The sequence below is a fragment of the Syngnathus typhle genome, linkage group LG6 (genome assembly GCF_033458585.1).
Source record: "Syngnathus typhle isolate RoL2023-S1 ecotype Sweden linkage group LG6, RoL_Styp_1.0, whole genome shotgun sequence".
In the NCBI taxonomy this organism is placed as follows: Eukaryota; Metazoa; Chordata; class Actinopteri; order Syngnathiformes; family Syngnathidae; genus Syngnathus; species Syngnathus typhle.
Genome location: NC_083743.1, coordinates 2,572,694 through 2,596,238, shown reverse-complemented (window position 1 = coordinate 2,596,238; position 23,545 = coordinate 2,572,694). Strand labels below are relative to the sequence as shown.

The window sequence follows — 23,545 nt, the reverse complement described above, 5'->3', positions numbered from 1 at the left end:
GGGCTGTAACTAATAACCAATTGGATACTTGATTGATGGATTGGGGAAAAAAGCACAACCATAATCGTTCCGTTTTTAGAGAATATTTAGAGGTTTGAATGATCAAAGTAATATTTGAGTCATTTGCTGGCACCACCACAGATATACAATCTCTATCCTTTACTTCTTCATGAGTCACTCACAGCACGCACCAATAGATTGCGCTTTTGCGTTGTTTTTTTCTGCCCGCCATCATGCTAATTGCCTGAGCATCCCATTCGAGCTGGTTCCCGCTGCTCTCAGGAGGCCCGCAAACGTGGCAGCTCCGTCACAGACCTCCAGTTTGAAACCTCCCTGACCTCACGTCCGAGTAGATTAAGGGAACACGCCGTGTTTTGTCAAGGTCAAAACGTTTTTTTTTTCTCTGGCAGTGTTAAACCTAGGCACCACGTTGGGGGAATATTAAAAGACTTGCAATGTTTTTTTCCGTCCTCCAATATTGGTGCTGACTGATGCATCTACTTTGGTCGCTCTTGACACTCATCTGGATCACGGACATTTCGTTGCAAAGATTTTCATCGGAGAGGCTTTTGCCGACATAAAGGGAAGAAATATCGGGGACGCTTTTATGTATTCAGGTGGCGGCAGAGTGTGTGAGATATGTCAAGCTAATCTTCACAGCTCGGTGGCAGGCCGTGTCAACGCCAGCAAAAGCGTGTTGACTTCAGAAGCCGGCCGGCCCGGGCTTTGCTTTTCAGCTGGTATGTAATCACAGGAAGAGCGTGAGGCGCTACGTGCGAGGCTGCGAGTCATAAACAAACAAAAAAGAGCAAAGCAGAGAGAAAATCTGTCAAAAGCTAACTGGGGGGGGGGTTCCTGCGTTTCACCTGATGGTCATCTCAGGAAGATGCCTGAAGGCTTGCTATGCAAGGCTATGCTAGACTGCCATGCTAGGCTATACGATGGCAGGGTAGGCCAACTATGGTATGCTAGGCTTGGCTAGGCTATGCTAAAGGCACGGTTCCGTTGACGTTTGGGGCTGTACTTAAGACGCTGCTCATTGTCCATTTCCACTTGCAGCTTCCGCACCAGCAAAGGCATCGGCTACTCGGCGCATTTCGTCGGCAACTGCCTGATCGTCACATCTCTCAAATCCAAAGGGAAAGGTTTCCAGCACTGCGTCAAATACGATTTCCAGCCCAGGAAGGTGAGCGCGACTTGTGCTCTTTTTATTGACGCCTCCAACAAGAAAATGTCAGCTCACGTTGGATGGTTTTGCTTCTTTTGTCGCCCAGTGGTACATGATCAGCATCGTCCACGTCTACAGCCGCTGGAGGAACAGCGAGATCCGTTGCTACGTCAACGGCCAACTGGTGTCGTACGGGGACATGGCCTGGCACGTCAACACAAACGATGCAAGTGCACTGTTAGTCTCTCCTAAATATACATCCCGCGAATAGCCCGGGCCTGCGTCGTCTTTTTTCGAATCTGAAGAAACAGGTCTTCCATTCTGGGTCCCAGGCTTGAATATTTCTATGCTAAACAGATGTGGCTGAGGGATGGAGGGAGGCATGATGGCCCATTTCGGGGCAAGTGGGATTTCCATTTGCACGTGTCGCTGAGGAATAAACAGCTTCACATATCTACTCTCAGGCACAGCGGATTGCTTAAATGACCGGCGTGCTTGGCGGACCGCTCCTTCCATTAACTACACACGTCACTAATGTGTGAAGGAGGAGTGCTGCTAGCGGGTTGATTTATTTATTTTTTTCTTTCCCCTCTCGCTCTTGGCAATGTGTGTTTATGAAAGCCGCTTTTCACTTCGAGCCACATCAGAGGCTGTGCCGGCCGGTGCTTTTCGAACTAGAATCCGAGAACATGGCTCATTTGCATTTCGACGCAAGGCCGGCGTTTGAAATTGTGAAGAGCGAGAGGTCGGAAAGGCGGCCCTTTTCATTCTGGACCGAACCGCCGCAGCCTTATTCCCCCACTTCCCAAAAGTCCTCATTTGTCCAAATGGATTTTGGGCCATTTGGGAATCAAGCTCAACCATTTATGATTTTCTAAGGTTGGCGGCCCTCGGTGGGTACGCGAGTGAATAAATGGGAGGTCGAAAGTCAAAGCCCCGAACTTTGAAAGGACGTCTCCTCCGCAGAGTTACGAGAAGTGCTTCCTGGGCTCCTCGGAAACGGCGGACGCCAACCGAGTCTTCTGCGGCCAGCTGGGAGCCGTCTACGTCTTTGGCGAGGCTCTGAATCCGGCGCAGATCTTCGCCATCCACCAGCTCGGTCCGAGCTACAAGGTACCATGAGCGCGTCTCGTCCTGCTGTGGTGCGGAGCATCCATCGCGGCACAGGGACAAACCTCGACAATCAATCACGGCCTCTGGCAAGTGGCCCAATGCACTCGGGAGTCTTTTTTTTCTTCTTCAGACTGCTGCGACGCCTGTGGGTATTTTCCAGCCCAGGCTTATGACATCATTATCTTCACAAAGGGACTGCGTTTCGGTGCAGGCTGCCCGAGTCGCTCCCTCGCTCGTGTCGTCCCATCCCGTCCCGTCGAATAGAAAAAAAAAAAAGAAAGCTCCATGATTTATTTGCTTGTCAAAGTAGTTAAGATTTCAACACGGGGTGGAAATTATTTCCCATTTTTTCCAATTTGTCAAAGTCTTGATGAGGTGATCCGCACCAGGCTCTCCAGAAATTGTCTTTTGGGTCAACTCGCTCGTATACAAGTTTCTAATTAAATGCTGCGAGCGTGTCCCGGAAGCTGGTATTTTCATTTCACCCTTGTTTGCTTCCATTTCCTCGCCAGAGCACGTTCAAATTCAAGTCGGAGAGCGACATCCACCTGGCCGAGCATCTCAAGCGCGTCTTGTACGACGGCAAGCTGGCGGGCGCCGTCGCCCTGGCCTACAACGCCAAGGCCACCGACGCCCAGCTCTGCTTGGAGTCTTCCCCCAAGGAGAAGGCCTCCTCCATCTTTGTGCACTCGCCCCACGCGCTCATGCTACAGGTTGCCGACCGACTCGGGTGCGCCACGTCGCGCTGAAACCGAGTTGCCATCTTCAGCGACTTTTTGGTGTTTTGCAGGACGTCAAAGCCACGGTGACTCACTCCATCCAGCGGGCCATCCACTCCATCGGAGGCATCCAGGTTCTCTTCCCCCTCTTCGCTCAGCTGGACTACCATCAATCGAGCGAAAGCCAAGCGGAAGCCACCGTGTGGTGAGAACGTGCGCGTGCAATCGATGCTTTGCGTTAAGTCACAGCGAGCCGCAAAGTTGTCAAAAGTGGGAAGAGAAAAGCTCGCTTTGTCGCAGTGCCTTAGCTCCACCCCTGGTCGTCATGGTAACGCAATCTCGTCTTGGAATTTGCCCGAAGCAGAAACGTTGGGGTCCTCAGAGACTTTCGCTTTGTGAGAAAAGAAAAAGAAAAATTGGAGACGTATGTCGGATAGTTGTTAATTCCCCGAGAAAGCCGACCGGGCCGCTGTGAGCCGTCCCGGCGTGAAAAAGATCTGAGATGCTTACCCGCGTATTTGACTTTTCTGATACGCCATAACTTCAAAGTGCAACTCGGACATTCCAGTCAAGGTCATCATGGCGGAAGTACTAACGGACTTCATTAAAAAAAAAAAAGAAAAAGTAGTGCCAGCAGTGACTCGGAAGCTCTGGTGGCTGGCGACTTTGTATGCGTGCAGCGCATCTCCGGGCCGGCCTGCGCCGCAGCGATTGCATCCTCGTTGTTGTTGTCGCACTTGAGCGGCGGCCACCGGAGGATGCTGGCCAAAGCCGATTACGGAGCGCCGCTCGCCCGCCCGCCAGCGCTGTCGCCGCGACAAAGGGGGAGGCACCTTTAGCCGACCTTTGGCGGCTCTTCTCGCGCACGCCGTGACCTTCTCCAGCAACATTTCAGAACAGAAGCTGTTTGTTTTTTCTTTCGTGTCTTCGGAAGTGTTGAGAAGTGGCAGCGATTGAAGAAATGTATTTTTTCTTCTTCTTTTTTTTTGGCAGCGCGACCCTGCTGGCCTTCCTTGTGGAGTTGCTGAAGAGCTCGGTGGCCATGCAAGAGCAGATGCTGGGCGGGAAGGGCTTTTTGGTCATTGGCTACCTGCTGGAAAAGGTAACTCAAACATTTGTCTTCGTTATTTTTTTTCCCCATTCTCGCACCCCTTTGTCACCAGCTTGACACAAAGTAACACACGGGCCCCAAAGAAGCGCCTCCCCCTCCCTCGCTTGTGACCCGCTGCCAGCTTTCGCACCCCGGCGTATGACTCCATCTGTTCAAGATCTGATGAAAGCGCCACCTTTGCTTCTCACGTAGCCTCATTTATCTCTTCTCCCGCTTTTGTCGGATCCCCAGCAGGGCAGAGAACAGGTGTGAGCAAAGCTTCTTTGCAAAGTCAAACTCGCCCCCCTCCCGCGGCTTGATTCTTTTGCTACCGACCGGCCGTTGAACAGTTCAATCGATAAATGGGGATATTTTATAATATTGCGATTTCTATTTGCCGCTTTCCACGTCCGTCCGCAGTCGTCCCGCACGCACATTAGCAGGTCGGTGCTGGAGCAGTTCCTCTCCTTCGCCAAGTATCTGGACGGGCTACCGTACGGGGCGCCGCTACTCAAGCAGCTCTGCGACCACATCCTGTTCAACGCCGCCATCTGGATCCACACCCCCGCCAAGGTGAGCCCGGCTGCTTCCAAAGGAATTATCACACTAGCGCCGCTTGTCTTCGGAAAGCGGCAGCCGCCGCCGCCAAGACCCGCCATGAATCGATGAAAGGGGAAATAAATGCTCAATTGTCCGGAGGCTTTGCCCGCCGCTCGGCTCTGCAGAGGGGAGAAAAATGGGACAAACGTTGCGCTAATGAAGTGGGCGCCAGCACTTTGAGCTCCGTCGCGGTCCCTCGGGATTCGCCGGGCCGTCTCCCGCGTGTCGAATACCAAATGAAGTCGGCGTCGTTTTCTTCACCTTTCCCGACTTGTGTCCGCCGCAGATCCAGCTGTCTCTGTACACGTACCTGTCGTCGGAATTCATCGGCACGGCGACCATCTCCAGCACCGTCCGGCGAGGTGGTACCGTGCTGCGGCTCATGCACACGCTCAAGTACTACTACTGGGCCGTCAACCCGGCAGACACCAGCGGCATCGCCCCCAAGGGGCTCGGTGAGAGCGACTCGGCATCTCGCGCACGATGACGATGATATCCTACCGTGCGTGTTTACGTTTGAACGGCTGAGCCCATTCCAACTCTGTTTGCTAACCAAAAGAGCAGCACCTAAAGAGGCAGTCCTGTGTCATGTCGGGATTGGCCCGCGTGTAGTTTCCAAAGAGTTCAGCGGTGTGGTGAAAGTGTCCTTGAACTGCCACTAAGTCTCCATTCCCATTTTCGGTCCCTTTTTTTATATGCACTCTATCACACGGCCTGTCGTGTTGTAACTTTGATGCTGATAGCATAACAGGCGGCACACCGGTGAGGCGAGGCGAGGTGAGGCGAGGTGGCATGCTTCAGTGGCATGCTTCGCTTGTAATTTCTCCGCATAAATTAGCGGCTGCTAGCGCGGGATGAAGATGGATGCCCACAGGCCGTGCCAGAGAGGAGTCGAGGCTTTTATTTCTTGAATTGATTGGCCGCTAATAACGGTGGAGACCTTTTTAGCGTGGGCTTATGCCAACTGGTTCTTTACAAACGGAGACGTGCGTGATTGAAGCTCGTAAAAGTCAACAACGCTTTCAGGACCGCCGCTTGTGTAGCTGGCTCTTTTGAATGAACGTCCGTCCGTCCGTCTTGCCGCGTGTGGGAACCCGAGCGCTATAAATCCTCAGCTCCATTTGGCGGCTCCGTCATTGTCGCCTGAGAAATGAGCAGACAAAGGCACTTATAAAGCCGGAGCGGAGCACCTAATGAAGTGTTCAATTATCGCCGCACGGCCAAGACGCGCAAGCGCCGACCCGCCTCCGTTTTTTAATAGTTGAGTCTTTTCAAATTAAAGCCGTACATCATGCGGTTATGTTAGCGCGCCCGCTCCCGGAGACGCTTCGGCCTCTTTGAGTCGCTCGCAGTCGGTCTCGATCGATGGGCCGCCCTCCGCCTCGTCGCTCGCTAATGAGCAATGAAAAGCGCTTGTGCCGCTCCCGGCGCCTCTCTGGCACTCTCTGTGTCTCGGCGCGCCACTTTGCCGCCTCCCGGGGCTAATGTCGCTCCGAGGCTCGCTCGTGCTTTCAATTATGATCAATCTGATGGATTGCCCTCACGCAAGGTGCACATGACTGATTGCTTGACATCCCCAAAGTGCCAAGGAGCCCACGTCACGCAGAGACATTACAGCATTACGGTGGTTAGTTGTTGTGAGGTGTAGTTGCCTACAATTGCCACCAGATGGCGGCAAAGCGACAACAGTTATTGTTAAAATAGCTCAATTGCTCATATGCAACATGTGTTGGTTTCAATCTGTCCACCGGATGGCGCTACTTTTGATTCCATTCAAAGCGTTTTTTTTTTTGCAAGACTTGATTTCCGTCCCTGCCGTATCATAACCACCATCCGTCATGAACCCAAGGAGATGACTGCATTAATCACACGGAAATAAATCATTTTCCAATAAAGTCCGCCTGCCCTCGGGAGAGGCGAAGCGCTCCGTCCAATCTGCCGTCGGGAGAAACAAGAGCCGCACTGAGTTGTTGAACATAATTGCTTGTGAATAAGTCGGACGCTAATAACGCTCTTATCAGCTCTTTGCTGTCAGACTGGCGTCTCGGCGCCCGGCTTTTTTTTTTTTTTTCTCCTGCTCTCGATTAATCACCGTCAGGATGCTTAAGCGTTAGCTCGGTCCGCGGGGAGCCTCGGCGTTGATTAGCGTTTGTGCGGTTCTGTCGCCGCATGAACGGCCAACGTGGACCCGCCCGAGAGGCCTCACAGGGAGGAAAACTCCCAAAAGTGTGGATTGAACCTGACTTTTCCACTGCGCCTTCATTTTCACCTGTGTAAATTTTTGGGCTGGTTTATTAATGAGCACACTCGGATGGCATTTAGTCCAAAATGAGCAAAGGCCTTATGCAATTGCCTTTTGTGTTTTCATTCACATTTCTCAAAGAAATTGGCCAAACAGTATTTCAATAATTAACATGGAAATGGCGCAACATGCAGCAGCAGATGGACTGCGACCCGAGGAGTTAACGACACGGTGGGCCGCCGTGATGGACAGGTGTGACCTTGGCTCTTTACGGCCAAGCGGCCACACGAGCTAGTTACAGACAATGCAGGTTCGGTCAGCTATCGTTATCTTTTGAAAAACGTTTCCAAACTTTCATCGATGCTGTTTTTCCAGTTCTTGCTTTTTGTTATTCTGTTTCATTTCCTTATCTATAATAACCTTAGTCTACACAAATGGCTTTTAATTAGACTTCCTAAGGATTGCCTTTGCTACAGGACTCATTTATTTATTTATTTTTTTTACTTCAAGTTAAGGATGTTCTCGATGTTGGGAGGTTGAGTCATGTTTTTTTATTCTTTTTATTATTAATCACAAGAGGAAACGAATTTTCCAGTTCAAGGCAAGGAAAATGTACGCCGGCCTTCTTCCGAATGCCCGGCCAGCATCACTAGCTCGTTATGGCCACTTCAAACGCTCACTCCACATCATTAAAAGCAACCAAGAGTAAAATAAGAACATCCGCCACGTAAACAAACGGGCGGCTCGACATCACCTCAAATTCGCTCTCTCGCTCTGGCTCCAGATGGTCCACGACCGACCCAGAAAGAAATCATCTCCCTGCGGGCCTTCCTGCTTCTTTTTCTCAAACAACTCATCTTGAAGGTATCTCGCAGCCTGCAAAATAAAAGCACCCTTTGTCCTGCCATATTTGACTTCCAGGCAGCATATTCAAGCTGCGAGCATGATGCTAATTTTGCAACATCAACTGTCAGTGTTTGATTGATGTGGCTTATTTTTGAATTTCAGGACGGAGGTGTGAAGGAGGACGAGCTGCAGAGCATCCTCAACTATTTGTTGACAATGCATGAAGTACGTCTTCGCTTGTCGCGACACTCGCGCGCTAGCGGGTAACACCTAGCCGGAGGTGTCGGAAAATAGGTTTTATTTTAGCGAGAGCGGCTTTCACGCGTCTGTGAAGACTTTCGACGTGAGCGTTGGAGTCTTGGATGACGTTTGGCCTTCCTCGAGCCTGCAAAGAATGTCGTGCACTTTTCCCCGCAGGACGAGAACCTCCACGACGTCTTGCAGCTGGTGGTGGCCCTCATGTCCGAGCACCCGGCCTCCATGGTCCCGGCTTTTGACCAGAGAAACGGAATACGGTGAGTCTGGCGCTGTTGGACCCGCCCGCAGTCCAGCTGTGATGTCCTCAAAGACGTGGCATCTTTTCATCCCTTTTTTTGTGTGTTTGCGCCAGGGTCATCTACAAACTGCTGGCATCCAAGAGCGAAAGCATTCAAGTGCAGTCCCTCAAAGTGCTCGCCTACTTCCTCAAACATTTGGGGCACAAGTAGGTGATCCTCAGCACTTTGCAGATGTTGTCATTGCAGTTGCTGGATTTTATGACCTGTTGTACCCTCGGGGATTCCGAATTGATCAGTTCTCCGATGCCGCCACAAAACAACCAAATCAATATCCAGCAGAGCTGCCCGTGATATCCCAACGCCGCCTTTTCCCCCCCCACAGGAGGAAGGTGGAGATCATGCACAGCCAAAGCCTCTTCACCCTTCTGGGCGAGAAGCTCCTGCTGCACGGAGGCGCCGTGACAGTAACCACCTACAACACGCTCTACGAGGTAAGACGTGCCGCCGTCCCATGGACCGCAGCCAGCCCGCGTGACTGACGTTGTCGTTTGCTCCTCCCGCATCAGATTCTGACGGAGCAAGTGTGCACGCAGGTGGTCCACAAGCCGCACGCCGAGCCCGACTCCACCGTCAAGATTCAGAACCCAAGTGAGTCCGACAAAGTACGCGCTGGCGGGTTGCTCACATCTTACAGAAGGAAATACATTTGCACGTGTGCAGTTGACCTATCCGTACGGATTTGAGATGGGCACGCTTTTGGAGTAGACCAGGTGGACAATCTTGTGGCAGTTATGAAGAGTGTTGAAAAGAAATGGAAAAAGCGCAGCACCTTTTGTTTCCTTCCTCGCTTGGCAGAAGTCTCACCTCCCGTCTGTGCGTGTGCGTGTGTGTGTGTGTGTGGCTATAACAGTGATCCTCAAAGTGATCGCCACCTTATTAAAGAACTCTGCCCCCGGCGCCGAGCTGATGGAAATCCGCCGCCTCTTCCTCTCCGACATGATCAAACTGTTCAGCAGCAGCCGAGAGAACAGACGGTAAGCCGGAGAGCCACTGCGCCAACACACACAAACACGCGCGGCCTCAATTAGCTACAAACATAAAGCGCTACAAGTTAGCAGTCATTCTTGATTGACGGGCTATTTTGACAAAAGAGAACTGTCGACAAAGACACGGAATGCTCCTGCTTTGTCGCTGGAGGCTGCTACGAGTTGTTGACTATTGTAACGCACTCGCAAGATAATTGAGCCCGCTTTGCTCTGCCTTGCCGTTTGGGCCGGGCGGTCACGTGCGGCAGATGTCTTCTTCAGTGCTCGGTGTGGCAGGACTGGATGTTTTCGCTGGGCTACATCAACCCCAAAAGCCCGGACGAGCAGAAGATCACCGAGATGGTGTACAACATCTTCCGGATCCTGCTCTACCACGCCATCAAGCACGAGTGGGGCGGCTGGCGCGTCTGGGTCGACACGCTCTCCATCGCGCACTCCAAGGTCAGTGCGTCCGTGCACGTGAGCGACATTTGTTGATTTTTTTTGTCTGCGTGGAAATGTGCAGGTGACGTATGAGGCACATAAGGAGTACCTGGCCAAGATGTACGAGGAATACCAGCGTCAAGAGGAGGAGAACATCAAGAAAGGGAAGAAAGGCTCGGTCAGCACCATCTCGGGTCTGTCGGCCGCCGCCATGACGGGCTCGGCGGAGATGGCGGAAATGGACGGCGGCTCTCCGTCGCCCGGCAGCGACGGCGCCGGTCCGCGTGACCCGTTGGCCGAGAGGCGGAACCCGGCGGAGGGCGCGGCTGCGGAAGGCGTAGAAGTCCAGAACCTCCTGGTGGACATCAAGGCAGAGAAGGTGGAGGCCACGGAGGTGAAGATGGACGACTTGGACGCGCTGATGGAAGTGGACTCTCTTCTGGACGACATTTACTGCGGCGCGTTGCTGCCGAAAGACGGCGCCGCGGAGCGGCAGATCTCGGCTCCTCTCATCTCGCTGGACGACGACGACGACAAAGACGACGTCCCTCAGGGCGCTGCTTTATTGTTCCGCAAAGCGGAGGACTCTTTGTTGCCAGACTTGAATGCAGCGCTTCCTTCGGGGTCTCCACCTGACCTCCTGCCCACCTCCGACTTTGCCTCTTTACCCGGCATCCTGGAAAAGGACGACTTTGAACTCCTCAACTCTGCCGAGGAGGCCTTGATTCCGGAGGCCGGTGTCGCGGCGCCCTCTGAAGGAGACATTTCCGCCTTGTGGAGCAGCAGCCCCAAGCCTTTCCAAGCCGAGAGAGTGGAGGACAGCAAGGAGATGAAGATTCAGACCACGGCCACCACGCAGGTGAGACCACGGCACTGATAGATTCAAACCTCGTGGCTTTCTGCTGCGAGGCGGGCCTGCTAACCACTACTGCCTTCATTTGGATGAAATGTGTTTTTGCGCATTGCTGTTGGATTCAGTGCCGCTGCTGATGCGCCTTAATGATCTTTTCGCTGACTCGTTCGTTTTGTGTTTATCGCTGGCACTGAGCTTTTGTTATTGTTGTCATTTTTCAGCCAGCCAGCCAGCCAGCCGGGAGGGAGGGAGGGAGGGAGGTAGGGAGGGAGGTCATGTGAGGATGCTTTGCATTTTCATCACTCCTTGTGAATGAAGAGTTGAAGCGCACAATGTTGTTCCTGAGCATGGGCACAGCGCCTGTCTGAGTTTGAATCAAAATGGTGATGGCTTACAATTTGATTCAGACTCAGAGTATTACATGGAATCTTTCCCACCATCCAAGCCTCTCTTTCTATGTGTGACAAACAATTAATTTCTTCCAGAGCCTAAACAACTGCCTCGGCGCCGACTTCGGGTCCGGCGACACCCCGACGGAGGACGACGACGACCAGCAGCGACAGCGGCGACAGTTCAGCCCGGGCCCTCGCACCACCATGTTCCGCATCCCCGAATTCAAATGGTCGGCCCTGCACCAGAGGCTGCTAGCGGACCTGCTCTTTGCCCTGGAGAGTGACGTGCACGTCTGGAGGAGGTCCGTACACACATATTGACAGGGATTGCTTTGGGATGTTTGTTCTCCTGGGACTAAAAGGTGGCGAGACTGATACATAGTTGGGCTGAGAAAATATTTTAGAAGACCCGGTGTCTCGTCCACGTGTAGCCCGCTTAACAGGTCCAAAAAAAAAAAAAAAAAATCCCTTTTTGTTTTTGCCCTCCAGCCATTCCACCAAGTCCGTCATGGACTTTGTGAACAGCAGCGAGAACATCATTTTCGTCCACAACAGCATCCATCTCATCTCTCAGATGGTGGACAACATCATCATCGCCTGCGGCGGGATCCTGCCGCTGCTCTCTGCCGCCACCTCGCCTTCAGTAAGTGCTCACCGTCAGGCTACAGTGACATCTAGTGGCGGTGTGGCTGCTGCGCACGGCGTTATTCGGACGACATGAAATGAGGCGCTATTTACGTTTCGCCTTTGAGGTGGAGAACATCGAGGCCACGCAGGGCATGTCGGCAGAGACGGCCATCACCTTCCTGTCCCGCCTGATGGTGATGGTGGACGTGCTGGTCTTCTCCAGCTCGCTCAACTTCAGCGAGATCGAGGCGGAGAAGAACATGTCGTCCGGCGGCCTCATGCGTCAATGCCTGAGACTCGGTGAGCCGCTCGACGTGTCTTGGAGAACTGATTTGATAAGTGAATGGCGACACAAATTGAATGGAATCTTTTTTTTAATTTTATTTACTATTTTTAATTTGTCATTTTTACACAGTTTGTGGTTCTGAAATTGTTGAAGCTGCTCGTGTCACTCCCGCTTGCTCCCACAGGAGGTCATCGCAGCACTTGCATTTCATTTCAACAGATGATTTTGTGTGTGTGTGTGTGTGTGTGTAGTGTGCTGCATGGCAGTGAGGAGCTGTCTGGAGTGCAGGCAGAAGCACGACATGTTGTCCGCTCCCAACAAGTGCCAGGACATGCTGGCAGATGCTGTCACTCTTGGCAAGGTATTTAAAAAAATAAAAAATAAATAAATAAATAACTTGCCTGGTGCTGTCTCTAAAAAGTGTCCGCATTCAGCTGTCCCCCATCAAGGACCCCGATCGCCTCCTGCAGGATGTGGATATCAACCGCCTGCGTGCTGTGGTCTTCCGTGATGTGGTCCGTGCGACAGAACCAGGCAGCTCACTATTGTCAAATGTCCAACGTGCTGCGGCGTCACCTTGTGGTTCTCCCGGGCAGGACGACAGCAAGCAAGCTCAGTTCCTGGCTCTGGCCGTGGTCTACTTCATCTCGGTTCTCATGGTGTCCAAGTACCGCGACATCTTGGAGCCTCAGCGCCAGACGGGCAGGACCGGCGCCAAGTCGGGCCACGCCGCCGCGCAAAGCCATCGGGACGCCCACTCTGCCGCCGGCGCAGGTGAGTCCGGACCTCTCCAACTGCATTAAAAACAGCGGCCACCAGAGGGAGACAGAGCGAAGAAGTACAACGCAGCATTGGACTCATGGTTTTGTTTCTTGTCAGTGTCTCCTGCAGAACCCGCTCAGACATTTTTGGACCCTCCAGGCGTCCCTTCACCCTCAGAGGAGCACTCTCTTCCCCACGGCGAGCCGGGTATCAGAACCGAGCGGGTCGTCAGCGTCGTCAACGGCTGTGGCTCCGCCGGCGAGCTCTTCTCCGACCCTGCGCCGCTCTCCTCCTCGGGCCTCAACGTCAAAGAGATCCTCAAGAGTTTGGTGGCACCGCCCGTGGAGGGCGTGGAGGCGGGGCTGGAGCCGGTGTCCTGCCCGGACTCTGCCGCCAAGGCCCAGACTGCGCTGCCTGTGCAGTTTCACTCCTTTGACAGGTACCGGGGGGCCAGGGAAACACCACGATACGCTCGCTCGGGGTCATGTGATTGGCCAACAATTTATCCGGTTCAAACCAAGCTAGTCCCACATCCGTAATTTGTCAATTTCAGTCCGAGTCGAGTCATGTGACGCGAGTCCACCGCTTCTCATCCGAGTGCACTTTAAAGCCAAAGAAAATACAAAATTGAGCCTGATGAATGGCTCTGCGGGTGAGGGGGCGGCTGGAGGTCTCCAGGGTCTTGATGACAGATTAAACAGAAGCGGCCCTCTGCCCCGCCCGCCTAACGCGACGTGGCAGGCCCAAATGAGTTTCTCCAGCCAAGAGTATCGTTTTTGAAAGGCGTCTCACACACACACACACACACACACACACACGTATGACTTTGTCTGGCGTCTCCAGCAAGCGCCCTCGTTGGCTGTGTGTAATTGTTTGGCGCCTCCCAGCCAAATGATCTGCCAGCTACGGAGAGGCGGTGGCGACGGACGCAGATCGAACGTGACAACATCATAAAGGAAAAAGGGAGGGAGGTGAATGACTTCAAGTCAAGAACACCTGCTTTCACTCCATGCAAAGCTACTACTTGGGAGTTTCTCTCCAATATTTTATGGCACCAAGGCACACCTTTTATGATATCACCACTATGTGGCAACAAAAAAAAAAAAAGCCACCATTTTGTCCGAATTTATGGACAAACGTGCGTGATGGATGAGTATGAAATGTGGGCCGTTTCATAGAACGTAAACGGCAACTTTGCTGCCATCTAGCGGCGCAGCATTTAATTGTTTGAACTAGATCATTTTCTGGCCAGCTAAATGAAATATGTAATCCATAATATAAAAAGATAAAAATATCATGATTTCTCACAAGCTTCTGCAGTAGAAATATTCTCGTCCTGCTTTCCGGCCAGCTAGTTGAATAGGAATAAATGAAATATGTAATACATAATATAAAAAGATAAAAAGATCACGATTTCTCACATGCTTCTGCAGTAGAAATATTCTCGTTCCAAATGACCTCCCAGAGGTTGCCCGTCGTGACTTATTTCGCTTAAGAGCGATGAGGCCAAATGCTAATTGCTTTCAATTGCCGCCTTCCTCTCCATCTTCCTTTTGTATCGCTAAATCAAACGCGTAAAGGAAGCGCCCGTACCGGCCTCATTCCTATTCCTTCCCAGATTAATCCTCGCTTTATTCAGCGCAACTCAATTAAGACAATCCTATTAATAAAATATGCTCCAGATAAGCCATGCATGATTCATGAGCGCCGACTTATGAATTATTCACATCAAATGCGCGGCGGCGGCGGCGTTCCTCCAGCGCTCGCTTGCCTCGTCTCCGGGAGATCTTCTGATAGCTGTCAGTGAGGAGAGCAGAACAAAGGTCCGCCAAATAAATGATGCTTGTCATCAGTTAGCTACAGAGCGCAAATAAAAAAAAGAAAGTCTCCAGCGATGACGATGTGTACTTGAGCGAGCTTTCAAGCTCCTTTTTCCTCACTCGCTGTTTGCAGTTTTGATCTGCTGCTGCTGCTGCGGCGAGGAGAGGAAAAACAAAATTAGTGCAATTTTGGGTTTTGTCGTCAGGCGGTTGTCAGGCAGAGCTCCAAATGTGTGTTAGCTCTTCAAGATAATGATGAATAATTAAAAGTGGAGGTAGAAAGAATCTTTTCACCCGCAAATGATCGGCAGACTGAGACTCTCCGGTGGGTGGCTGCTACTTTTTGGCCAAAAGATTTGATTTGTTTTTGATTTGACTTGTCCGATTTGTGTTCTCCTCCAGTGTGTTGAATCCAATTCAAACTGGAAATCAGCCAGCTACGCTCTCTCCTTGGACTGACATGGTGGGAGTCACGTAACAAGCATTTCCTGCAACATGAAACGGAAGGATTGTGCGTCGTCTGGCTTTGAGCGTTTCCAGACCCAAATGGGCCTCGCCACAAATCCAAAGAGCAAACGCAGATGCGTCCAGGACAAAAATGGCTTTCCGGGTGCCCTCGATTGCGTCACACATCGTCCCATGTGGCTGGCTTAATTGATTAATCGAAGGAGAAAAAATTAATAAATTAAAATAATGGTCATTTTGAAAGCTAACCGCTTTTGTCGTTGATGTCCATTGATCACGTTGTGGCGTTTGGACCCGCAGGAGCGTGGTGGTGCCTGTGAAGAAGTCCCTCTCGGGTGGCCTGGCCGTCACGGCGGCGGGAGACAGCCCTGCGAGCGGCCTGCCGACCCCCAACGTCTTTGCGGCTACCTCGAGCACCCCCAAAAGCACCATCAACACCATGGGTACGTCCTTGTGGCTGCATTCATCATCTTTTTTCATCGTCTAATTTGAAACAACCAGCAAATGTAGGTGCTGTCCCTAAACTCCACCAGATGGCGCTGTCGTCTTACACATGGCCGTCTTGCGCCCAGCCCGCCCGACCGACAATGGCGACCTTTGTTTGCGCCTGCAGAATTCCCCCTTATGCAAGCGGGTGAAATGTGGCAACTTGACGTCTTTGCCAGCGACGCTTCTGCCTGGCTTCTGGGCTTGGCACTCGTCTCACCATCGCTTTTTGTCCATCTCGCCCCTCGCAAACAGCCATTATCGGCTTAGTTGATCCAAATGTTCTTGAAACTTGCATGGATGGGGAATGAGCCCGGGACAAGGTGCTTCGCTTGCACTCGGCTTACGTGTCCATAATCGATTTAACTGGGTCAATTGGACACGCAAATTAAGCGGAGGTGGTTAAAAAAAAATCTCCCCTCCTCAGGGCGCATCGGCAGGAATGAGACCAGGAGGCGTTGCCGCAGACCCCGTGGTCGCTCTTGCCGTGTTTGGGGCTTCTGACAAGGACCAAACATTCGATGCCGTCCGTCCTTTGGCGGGCCTTTGCGTTTTAAGTTCAGGGCTTCCTCGTCAGGCTCTGGATTTGGTCTTTTTTGCATTGTTTCCTGTTCCCATCTGAATGGAATGTTGACGTGGGAGTACGTCGTCAATATTACGTCAACGCAAATTGAATCCAGAACACATTCTGGAAGTGCATTTGTCATAAAAATAAAAAAAGTCAAATGACGTTATTTCAGAAATCCCTTCCAGCCCCCCCAATAATGATTAAAAACAAAAAGCTTAAGAAGCAAATAAAGAAATAAATATATAAGAAACGATTTCCGTTTGAATTTGAGCTGTCGCTTTTGTCCCCGTTCAGGAGCGGTGGACGCCGCCGCTGCTGCCACGGCGTCTTCGTCCGGTCTGGTCAACGGCGCCACCAGTAAGAATCTCCCGGCCGTGCAGACGCTGGCGCCCATGCCCGAGGACACGCTCCAGAACGTGAGGTACCAGCAGAAAGACAAAAACCAAGACATCGTAACATTTGATTGGTCCAGCTCAATACTGCAGCCGCAAAGTTCTGCTGAGTCATGTGGCTTGTGATTTTCATTCTCTCCGTGGCTAGCTTACAAGCTAACAGCCATAGTATGTGGAGACTCAACTGCGCAGCATCATTACTACTCTTTACATTTTTTAAAATGGGCAATAAATCAATAATAATAATAATAAAACTAATGAAATATTTTCAAAAAATGGTCAATTTCAGGTCTTCAGTCAATTGGTTGATTTTAATTTTATTTCTGTACTTGTGAAATGAAGTCGAGCAAGTGTGTTGCTCCTTGTGTGTGTTTTTGCCGTTCCTTTTTTGCGTGTGCCTTTTCCTCGCCTCATCTCTCCTTGCCACTAATCGTTTGTGACAGCCTCGCCCGAGACTCGCCTCACGTGTGCCTTCCACTCGACAAATAGGCGCTCCGTTGCCATGGCAGCCGCGCCCGCCGTAGCCCGGCGTAACCCCGCGCTCCAGAATGGCTCCGTTCCACTCAAGACAATCAAAGAGAATCTCACATGGCGTATCGTCGATTATTTTATAACGATATCATTAAAAAAAAGAATCAAGCCGCAAGATTTCCAAGTGGACCGTCGTGCAAAAAAAGTTGTTTTCTGCTTTGCTTGGTGTTGACCATTTCCACGTTGGCCTTTGCAGCATCACCTCCAAACTGGAGCGAGCTTTGGAAAAGGTGGCGCCGCTACTCAGGGAGACCTTTGTGGACTTTGCGCCATTTCTGTCGCGAACGCTGCTGGGCAGTCACGGACAGGAGCTGCTCATCGAAGGTACGAGCGCTCGGGACGCCATTTTGTTTGATTTGAACTTGATTTGAAATCGGTGCAATCCCTTCTCACTTCCTTGGGGTCGGTCGGTCGCATTTGAAATAGTGTGCGGCCGTAATTACCAGCCATCCATCACTCCTAACGTTATCCGGGGTCGTGCCCCTTGGTGGCCTTTTTTGCTCCCCGCCCCCGCAGACACGCGGTCTCCGCCGCAATTACGCCGAGTGCACCCGGCGCTCCGACACTGCCGCTGTTGTGACGGCCGCCTTCCGCAACGTCCACCCCCACAACGGCGCCGTTTCCAGCAAAAAGCCCCTGTTTGGAGAGAGAGCGCCTTTGGTTTGTCTGCCGGGGTCAACTTATGGCGCGGCGTGTCACGGCGGTAACAAGAGGTGCAAGAGGAGAGTCACTTCCTCTCGTCTTCACGGGAAGGTGGCGGCGAGCGACTTGACGGCATCTGGCCACCATCAGTTCCTCCTGCCTGAGAAAGGCACCTTTCTGTTTTTTGACAAAAGATGCAAACTCACTTCTGAGTGACAGCCTGCTATTCCACACACGGCCATGGCGGCGGCGGCGGCGGCGGTGGCGACGACGACTTCTTCCCATTCCTCTGGCGAGCGCACGAGAGTTGCCGTCTTGTCATTGTTGTTTACTAACGACTACAATTGAATGCGTCTCTGCAAACAAGCTCTTGTTTCTGCAACAAACAAAGCCAAATGAAAAATAGATTGATTGATGCACAGTCAAGGCAGAAAAAGAAATCTTTAATGCCTCAGTCTGTTTCCGTTTTGCTTGCCTTTGCAGGTCTGGTGTGCATGAAGTCGAGCACGTCGGTGGTGGAGCTCGTTATGCTGCTTTGTTCTCAAGTAAGTTTGCCTTCCGCTTGTCTCATTTGACCTGAGGTGCCAGCTTCCGAGTGAGAAAACATGGGGAAAAGAATGTATTATTATTTCAAACTTTTTTCCCCCCAAATACATTTATGCTCAGTTTGAGCCTTCCCCTAACTAAAGGCTCAAATAAAAAGCGTCTCCGATCTGGGCTACTGGCGAAAAGTTGATGGTGCTTTTCTTTATGTCAAAACTTCTCCCCGCTGACAACCGGCAGCGGCGGTGGCGGCGGCGGCGGCGGCCGCTTTCTAGGCCCCCAAAGCCCGAGCCCCAGCGCCCGTCGCTGAGTGATTACCTCGGTGGGGGCTGACCCCGCCAGGCTCCTGTTTTAAGCAAGGTCAGAGCCCCGATGTAGCAGTTAGAAGGGAGATAGTTAACATACCTTCTGTCAGCCCATCACTCTTGCGGCCATAAGGAAGCCATTACTTGGTGCCTCTTTTGCCGATCCAGACACCAGAAGGTGGATGGCGGCGGCGGCTCCCAACGTCCTCTCTCCGGCAGGGAGCTCTGCCTCGCTTCTGCGGGAGCCGTCATTGGGACCGAGGAAAAAAAACGTGCAAATGGGACAGCCGCAGTTGAGTTGTCTCACGTTCTTAGACGGGCTCCTCTTTCTGCTAGACATTAGGATTTATTGCACGTGAGCGTATGAGCGTGCAAAGTCCAGCGCCACCGCCAGGCCCCTCCCCCCCCCCCCCGCAGTTCTCGTCGGCTCCTCGGATAGCATTACGCTCGCTCGAGAGGGTTCTGCCATTAAGGGCTCTGGGGATGAAACTCAGGCGGAGATATCGATCAAACGACAAGGCCTTGAAGCAAAGGGAAGCCATCGCTATTAGCAACCAGCGAACACTACAAAAATAAACACAGTGTGTTGTTTCACATCTCATCCGAGCAAGCTTCTTCAATTCGTAGCTCAGTAGAACTTCTCTTCACTCAGAGAAAATAAGTGTGAAGCGTAAAATAGAAAATCAGCTCGAGTATCGGTTGCTGGTATCGGCAGCCGATTTCCCCCCCGCCTTGCCGTAATGCGTTGGGACAGGTAGGCGGGTGCTCGGCTGACCCTTGAACCCTCACTGTTTTGTGGCCTGTCACTTTTCTGCATAAATTAGCGCTAATGACCCGCCTCCTCGTCTTGGCGCATACTAACGGCGGCAATCAAGGCACGACGGGCCGCAAACGCCGACTCTTCTCTGCTTTCCCGAGCTGAGCGAAAAGGTCAAGCGGCTCTGTTTCTTGTAACAGTTTGAGTGTACGCGGGCGGGGGAAGGGGGGGGGGGGGGCTGGCGGCGGAGGACTGGAGCCAGTGGAGATTTAGTGATGGAAGGCCTCCAGATGTGGCGAGCATCGGCGAGCAGATAAAAGCAAAGGCTCCATGCACACTGACAGGTTGGATCGGAGCGCTCTGCTGAATCTCAGCCAGATGAAAGCAGGGAAAAGAAAAAATTGAGTTATGAGATTTGGGGTCCTCAACTGTGTCTTGTCGTTGATGGGCAAACATGATCCTGCTGACTGATCTTCCCGCAATGCCGGCTATTAATTTTAAAATCAGTTCTTGCTTTGGGGATTCATACGTTGTTGCCACGTACCTGCGGGAAAATGTCCTTTCCAGTTTCTTCTTTACCACATCTCATCCATTTTCAAAGGCTGTCAATCAAAACCTGGTCCGGCCGAGGTGTCGCACACCCCTCCGTGTTTATTTTTGTCACGTGATCGCCTGAGCGGCGCGCGATCCCTGTCCAAATCCACGCCGCCTTATTTCACAGGCTGACACGAGGAAGGAGGGGGTGTTTTGTGTAATCTTGGATGGCAACAGGGGTTAGAGGGAACATTTGGAGACCAGATGCTCAACACTTTGTTTACGGCGGCTTCTTTACTCAACACGCGCGCAGGTCACCGGCGTGTTGCGTGTCAGGTTAGACGAGAAAAGGCTCGGCGACATGCTCGGCCGGCGTTCTACGCAATCGCGCCCGGCTTGAGATAACGCGCCTTAAATTTGTTTGCCCTCGTTGAGAGAGAGTTGGTTTTCCCACAACGAGCGAGGGGAGCGCCCCCTTTTAATCATTTCCAGAAAGGCAAGTCGGGCAGCCGAGGTGGGGGCGGCGGCGAACTAGCTCGCTCGCTAATCTGTCACCGCGCGGGCCGAAGGAAGCGGGCGGATACGGTTTCATCAGCCCATTTTGTTTCCAGATCTTTTCACCGAGCGGGACAGCGCAATCACACACGTGGTCTTTGGTTTCTGACAGAATGAGGCAATTTGAACATTGATTGTTGTTTTGTTGACAGGAGTGGCAGAACTCCATCCAGAAGAACGCAGGCTTGGCCTTCATTGAGCTCATCAACGAGGGAAGGTACGCAACGCCAGTCGTGCTCCAAAAAAAGCCTCATTGAGAAATGTCGCCCCCAATTTCATGTCCATCTAAAAAGTAGAAGGACATCAGAACGTGAATGAGGAAGAATATTAGCCTGGCTGGTTGGCTCCCTGTGGTGCTGTCCTCCCTCTCACAGCTTTTGAGGGTGTGGCACATACTCATTTGGTTGAGCAGATCAGCAGAGGCTCAGCCTCCTCGCCCATCTGCTGACCCATCTGGCCCGAGTGCCCAGCTTGGCTCGGGATTCTCCCAGTGCCCCCCGTCCCGTCCCGTTGGCGCCGGGACAAAGAGTCAGTGATGGTGGCACGCGGCGCTGTCCGTGGTGCTGACTTCATGTTAACGGTTAAAGATCACAATTGAAAAGTAAGCTAAGTTTGAGGTGACGCCAATTTGGTAGGACCGCATCCATAAAAGTGTCCGGTGATCCGCAACATGGCCTCAAAGCACTACTTTTGTCTAAACGGAACTCCTCAACTCAATTCATCATAATGACACCAAAACAAAAATCGGATTCAAAAAAGAAAACCTAATACGGTAAATAATCATTCCTTTGAAGCTGCAAATGCATCGGCGAGAACCTTTCATCCATGCGTATCCATTCTTTCGAAGGCTGCTGTGTCACGCCATGAAGGACCACGTGGTGCGGGTGGCCAACGAAGCCGAGTTCATCCTGAACAGACAGCGAGCCGAGGATGTCCACAAACACGCCGAGTTTGAGGTACTGCCTCTTGCACTTTTCGCAGACATGTACTTCAAATAACATGTATCGTGTGTGAAGGCTGGCGTGTGCGTGTCCTACAAGCGAGCGCAAGCGAGGCCCGCGTGTGTCACCTCTGTTAGCAGCGCGTTGGTGCGGGGACTGATGACTTTCTTATCTGCCAACGGCAGCCGTCGGCAAACAGCTTCTTGATTTACAGTCGCCCGGGATCCTTGACCCGACAGATAAACCGGGGGAGACGTGCAATGTCAGAAGAAGACGAGGGGGCGGGTTGACGGGGGTCTACCTGGCCCTTCTGTCTGACAGCTAACACTTTATTTTCCCCGCCGCAGCTCCTCAAAGATGCGGGACGCCGATGAGGCGCGTTCACAATTAAGGCGCCACATTTGTCAGCACGCGGTCACGTGAGCGCGCGCAGATCGAGTTACCTTCTTGATGAGGAATACGCTCAAGAATAATATCTGACAGATTTTAAAATTGACGCAGGAAATTCAATTAGCTCCCGGCTTCTGTTAGCAAATTGGATTTGGAATATCAGCCGGCGTCCTCCCGGGAGGGAGGGAGGGAGGCAGGGAGGGAGGCAGGGAGGGAGGCAGGGAGGGAGGGAGGCCTTCGCAACACAATCGCCATCCAGTCTGTCTTTTACACATAAAATGTTTCACATTGCGAGAAAGTTAAAAATGTCAACGCTAATCAGCCATCTGTGCTTCTCACATTTCCATTTCACTTTCACTCTATTCGGGTTCGTGCTTAAATTGCAGGCATTTACACTATTATTTTTTTTAAATGTTTGTATTTATTAAAATGATTTGACTTATTACTAGTATTTTATTTTCTATTTTCAGCACTGACCCACACGTGTGGAGCGAGCCACAAATATAGATTTGTGCAAAATCCTCCGCCGCCGCCGCCGCTTTGTAAGTCAGCCTTGTTATTCGGCCTGACACAAAGGAGCCCATTTCCGCTTCAAGAGAGGCCAATAATAGAGTCAGCGCAGTGATATGTAGCTCTGTTTGCTCCTTGACGGCTGACGGTCCTGGCGGCTCTATTAAACTATTTTCCTTTCTGCTCTTAATAGCCCCGCCCGCCCGCCCGGCGGGGAGCCCCCCCCCCCCCCCCCCCCTTCCAAGGGCCCGCTGATTTACGGCTCTCCTCAGAGGGAGCCCCGCTATATCTCTCCGCTGTCTGCTCATATCTCGGCGCGCTCAAGTGTGTTGACTCAAGCCGGAGCATTAGTCAGCGTGACAAATGCCCCATTAGAGGACGTGAATGGCGAATGGAGTGGTCGTCCTCCAACGTTATTAGCGCTCTCTGTATGGAGATGGCCGCCGTTAACTGACGAAAACAAACAATCCCCAAAACTCCAAACGATGAGGCAATCCGTCACCAGAGTTGCCTGGAAATGTGGGACGAAGAGGCCGGCCGGGTACTTTTTGAATGGCGCCAGCCTTCCGTTTCCCCTCCTATTGCGAGCATGAGATGTGTCAGAAATAATTGGATCACTGGTTCATCTTGAAAAGAGCCCGGCAGCAAATTGAGACTCAGTCAGATGTTTGTTTATTTCTCAAAATAGCCAATCTTACGATTGGCTGTGCTAATTGGAGCGAGCTACCATCATCCCCTGACCTCAACCCCATCAAGCGGTAAACTTAAAGACAATAAAGACAAAATGGTCAAATTTAATATTGAAGTCATCATTCGGTCACATTTCAAGTGAATAAAAAAAAATGTAAACATAAAAAACATTCGTGGAAAAAAAAAATCATGCAAAGATGTCAGATTTATATCACAATCATATTGGAGCGTTTCATTGGTCCAGAGTTCATATGGAGTCATCAGTTCATGTGTTTATCTTTTATTTATTTGACATTCACCGACGCAAAAACTGTCTCGTGCATGTATTAATGTGAAATGCAGTTTAATGATCTCGACTCTGTCCCCCCCCCCACCCCCCACCTCGTGAAATCAAAAGTCAAACTGCTGCCAGTACGCCGCCGAGAGACGCGAGGAAGAGAAGATGTGCGATCACCTGATCGGCGCCGCCAAGCATCGAGACCACGTGACGGCGAGTCAGCTGCGGCAGAAGATCGTCAACATCCTCACCAACAAACATGGCGCCTGGGGGACCTCGGGCCAAAGGTGAGCCACATCTTAGATCTTTCCATCGCAAATGGCCGCTGCTGATGGAAACAAATGTTTTGAGTCTGACTAATAGTAAAGCCAAAGAAAAAAGACGCAACACCCTATCTGAGCGAGATGTTTGCTCAAAAGCCACCTTTGCCGGGATGAGTTTGCCGCTTAATGGCGTTTTCCCAGAGTCCTCCAGG

The 23,545-nt window shown here is 51.7% G+C and overlaps 2 protein-coding genes and 1 long non-coding RNA gene across 3 annotated transcripts in view; 2 read left to right on the top strand and 1 right to left on the bottom strand.

The window, feature by feature from the left end:
* Positions 1-7,916: 7,916 nt before the first annotated feature.
* On the top strand, positions 7,917-17,633 carry LOC133155323 (neurobeachin-like). The gene is made up of 19 exons (XM_061280544.1): positions 7,917-8,003; positions 8,196-8,293; positions 8,389-8,481; positions 8,658-8,766; positions 8,842-8,923; positions 9,186-9,309; positions 9,570-9,762; positions 9,827-10,603; positions 11,083-11,291; positions 11,479-11,632; positions 11,742-11,916; positions 12,154-12,263; positions 12,337-12,417; positions 12,499-12,676; positions 12,782-13,103; positions 15,250-15,392; positions 16,298-16,424; positions 17,123-17,250; positions 17,443-17,633. The coding sequence occupies exons 1-19, from the start codon at positions 7,917-7,919 to the stop codon at positions 17,631-17,633; spliced, it is 3,381 nt and encodes a 1,126-aa protein (XP_061136528.1).
* Positions 17,601-23,545, top strand: part of nbeab (neurobeachin b) — a 56,404-nt gene continuing 50,459 nt past the window's right edge. Inside the window, exons 1-4 of the mRNA XM_061280396.1 lie at positions 17,601-18,113; positions 20,415-20,479; positions 21,110-21,218; positions 23,191-23,357. Coding sequence (XP_061136380.1) covers positions 17,964-18,113; positions 20,415-20,479; positions 21,110-21,218; positions 23,191-23,357 — 491 coding nt within the window. The 5' untranslated portion in view covers positions 17,601-17,963. The remainder of the gene's footprint in view (positions 18,114-20,414; positions 20,480-21,109; positions 21,219-23,190; positions 23,358-23,545) is intronic.
* Positions 18,044-18,755, bottom strand: LOC133155238 (uncharacterized). Its single transcript, XR_009714634.1, has 2 exons — positions 18,517-18,755; positions 18,044-18,156 (listed from the first exon to the last, which is right to left on the bottom strand). It is a non-coding gene; the product is annotated as an uncharacterized LOC133155238 (long non-coding RNA).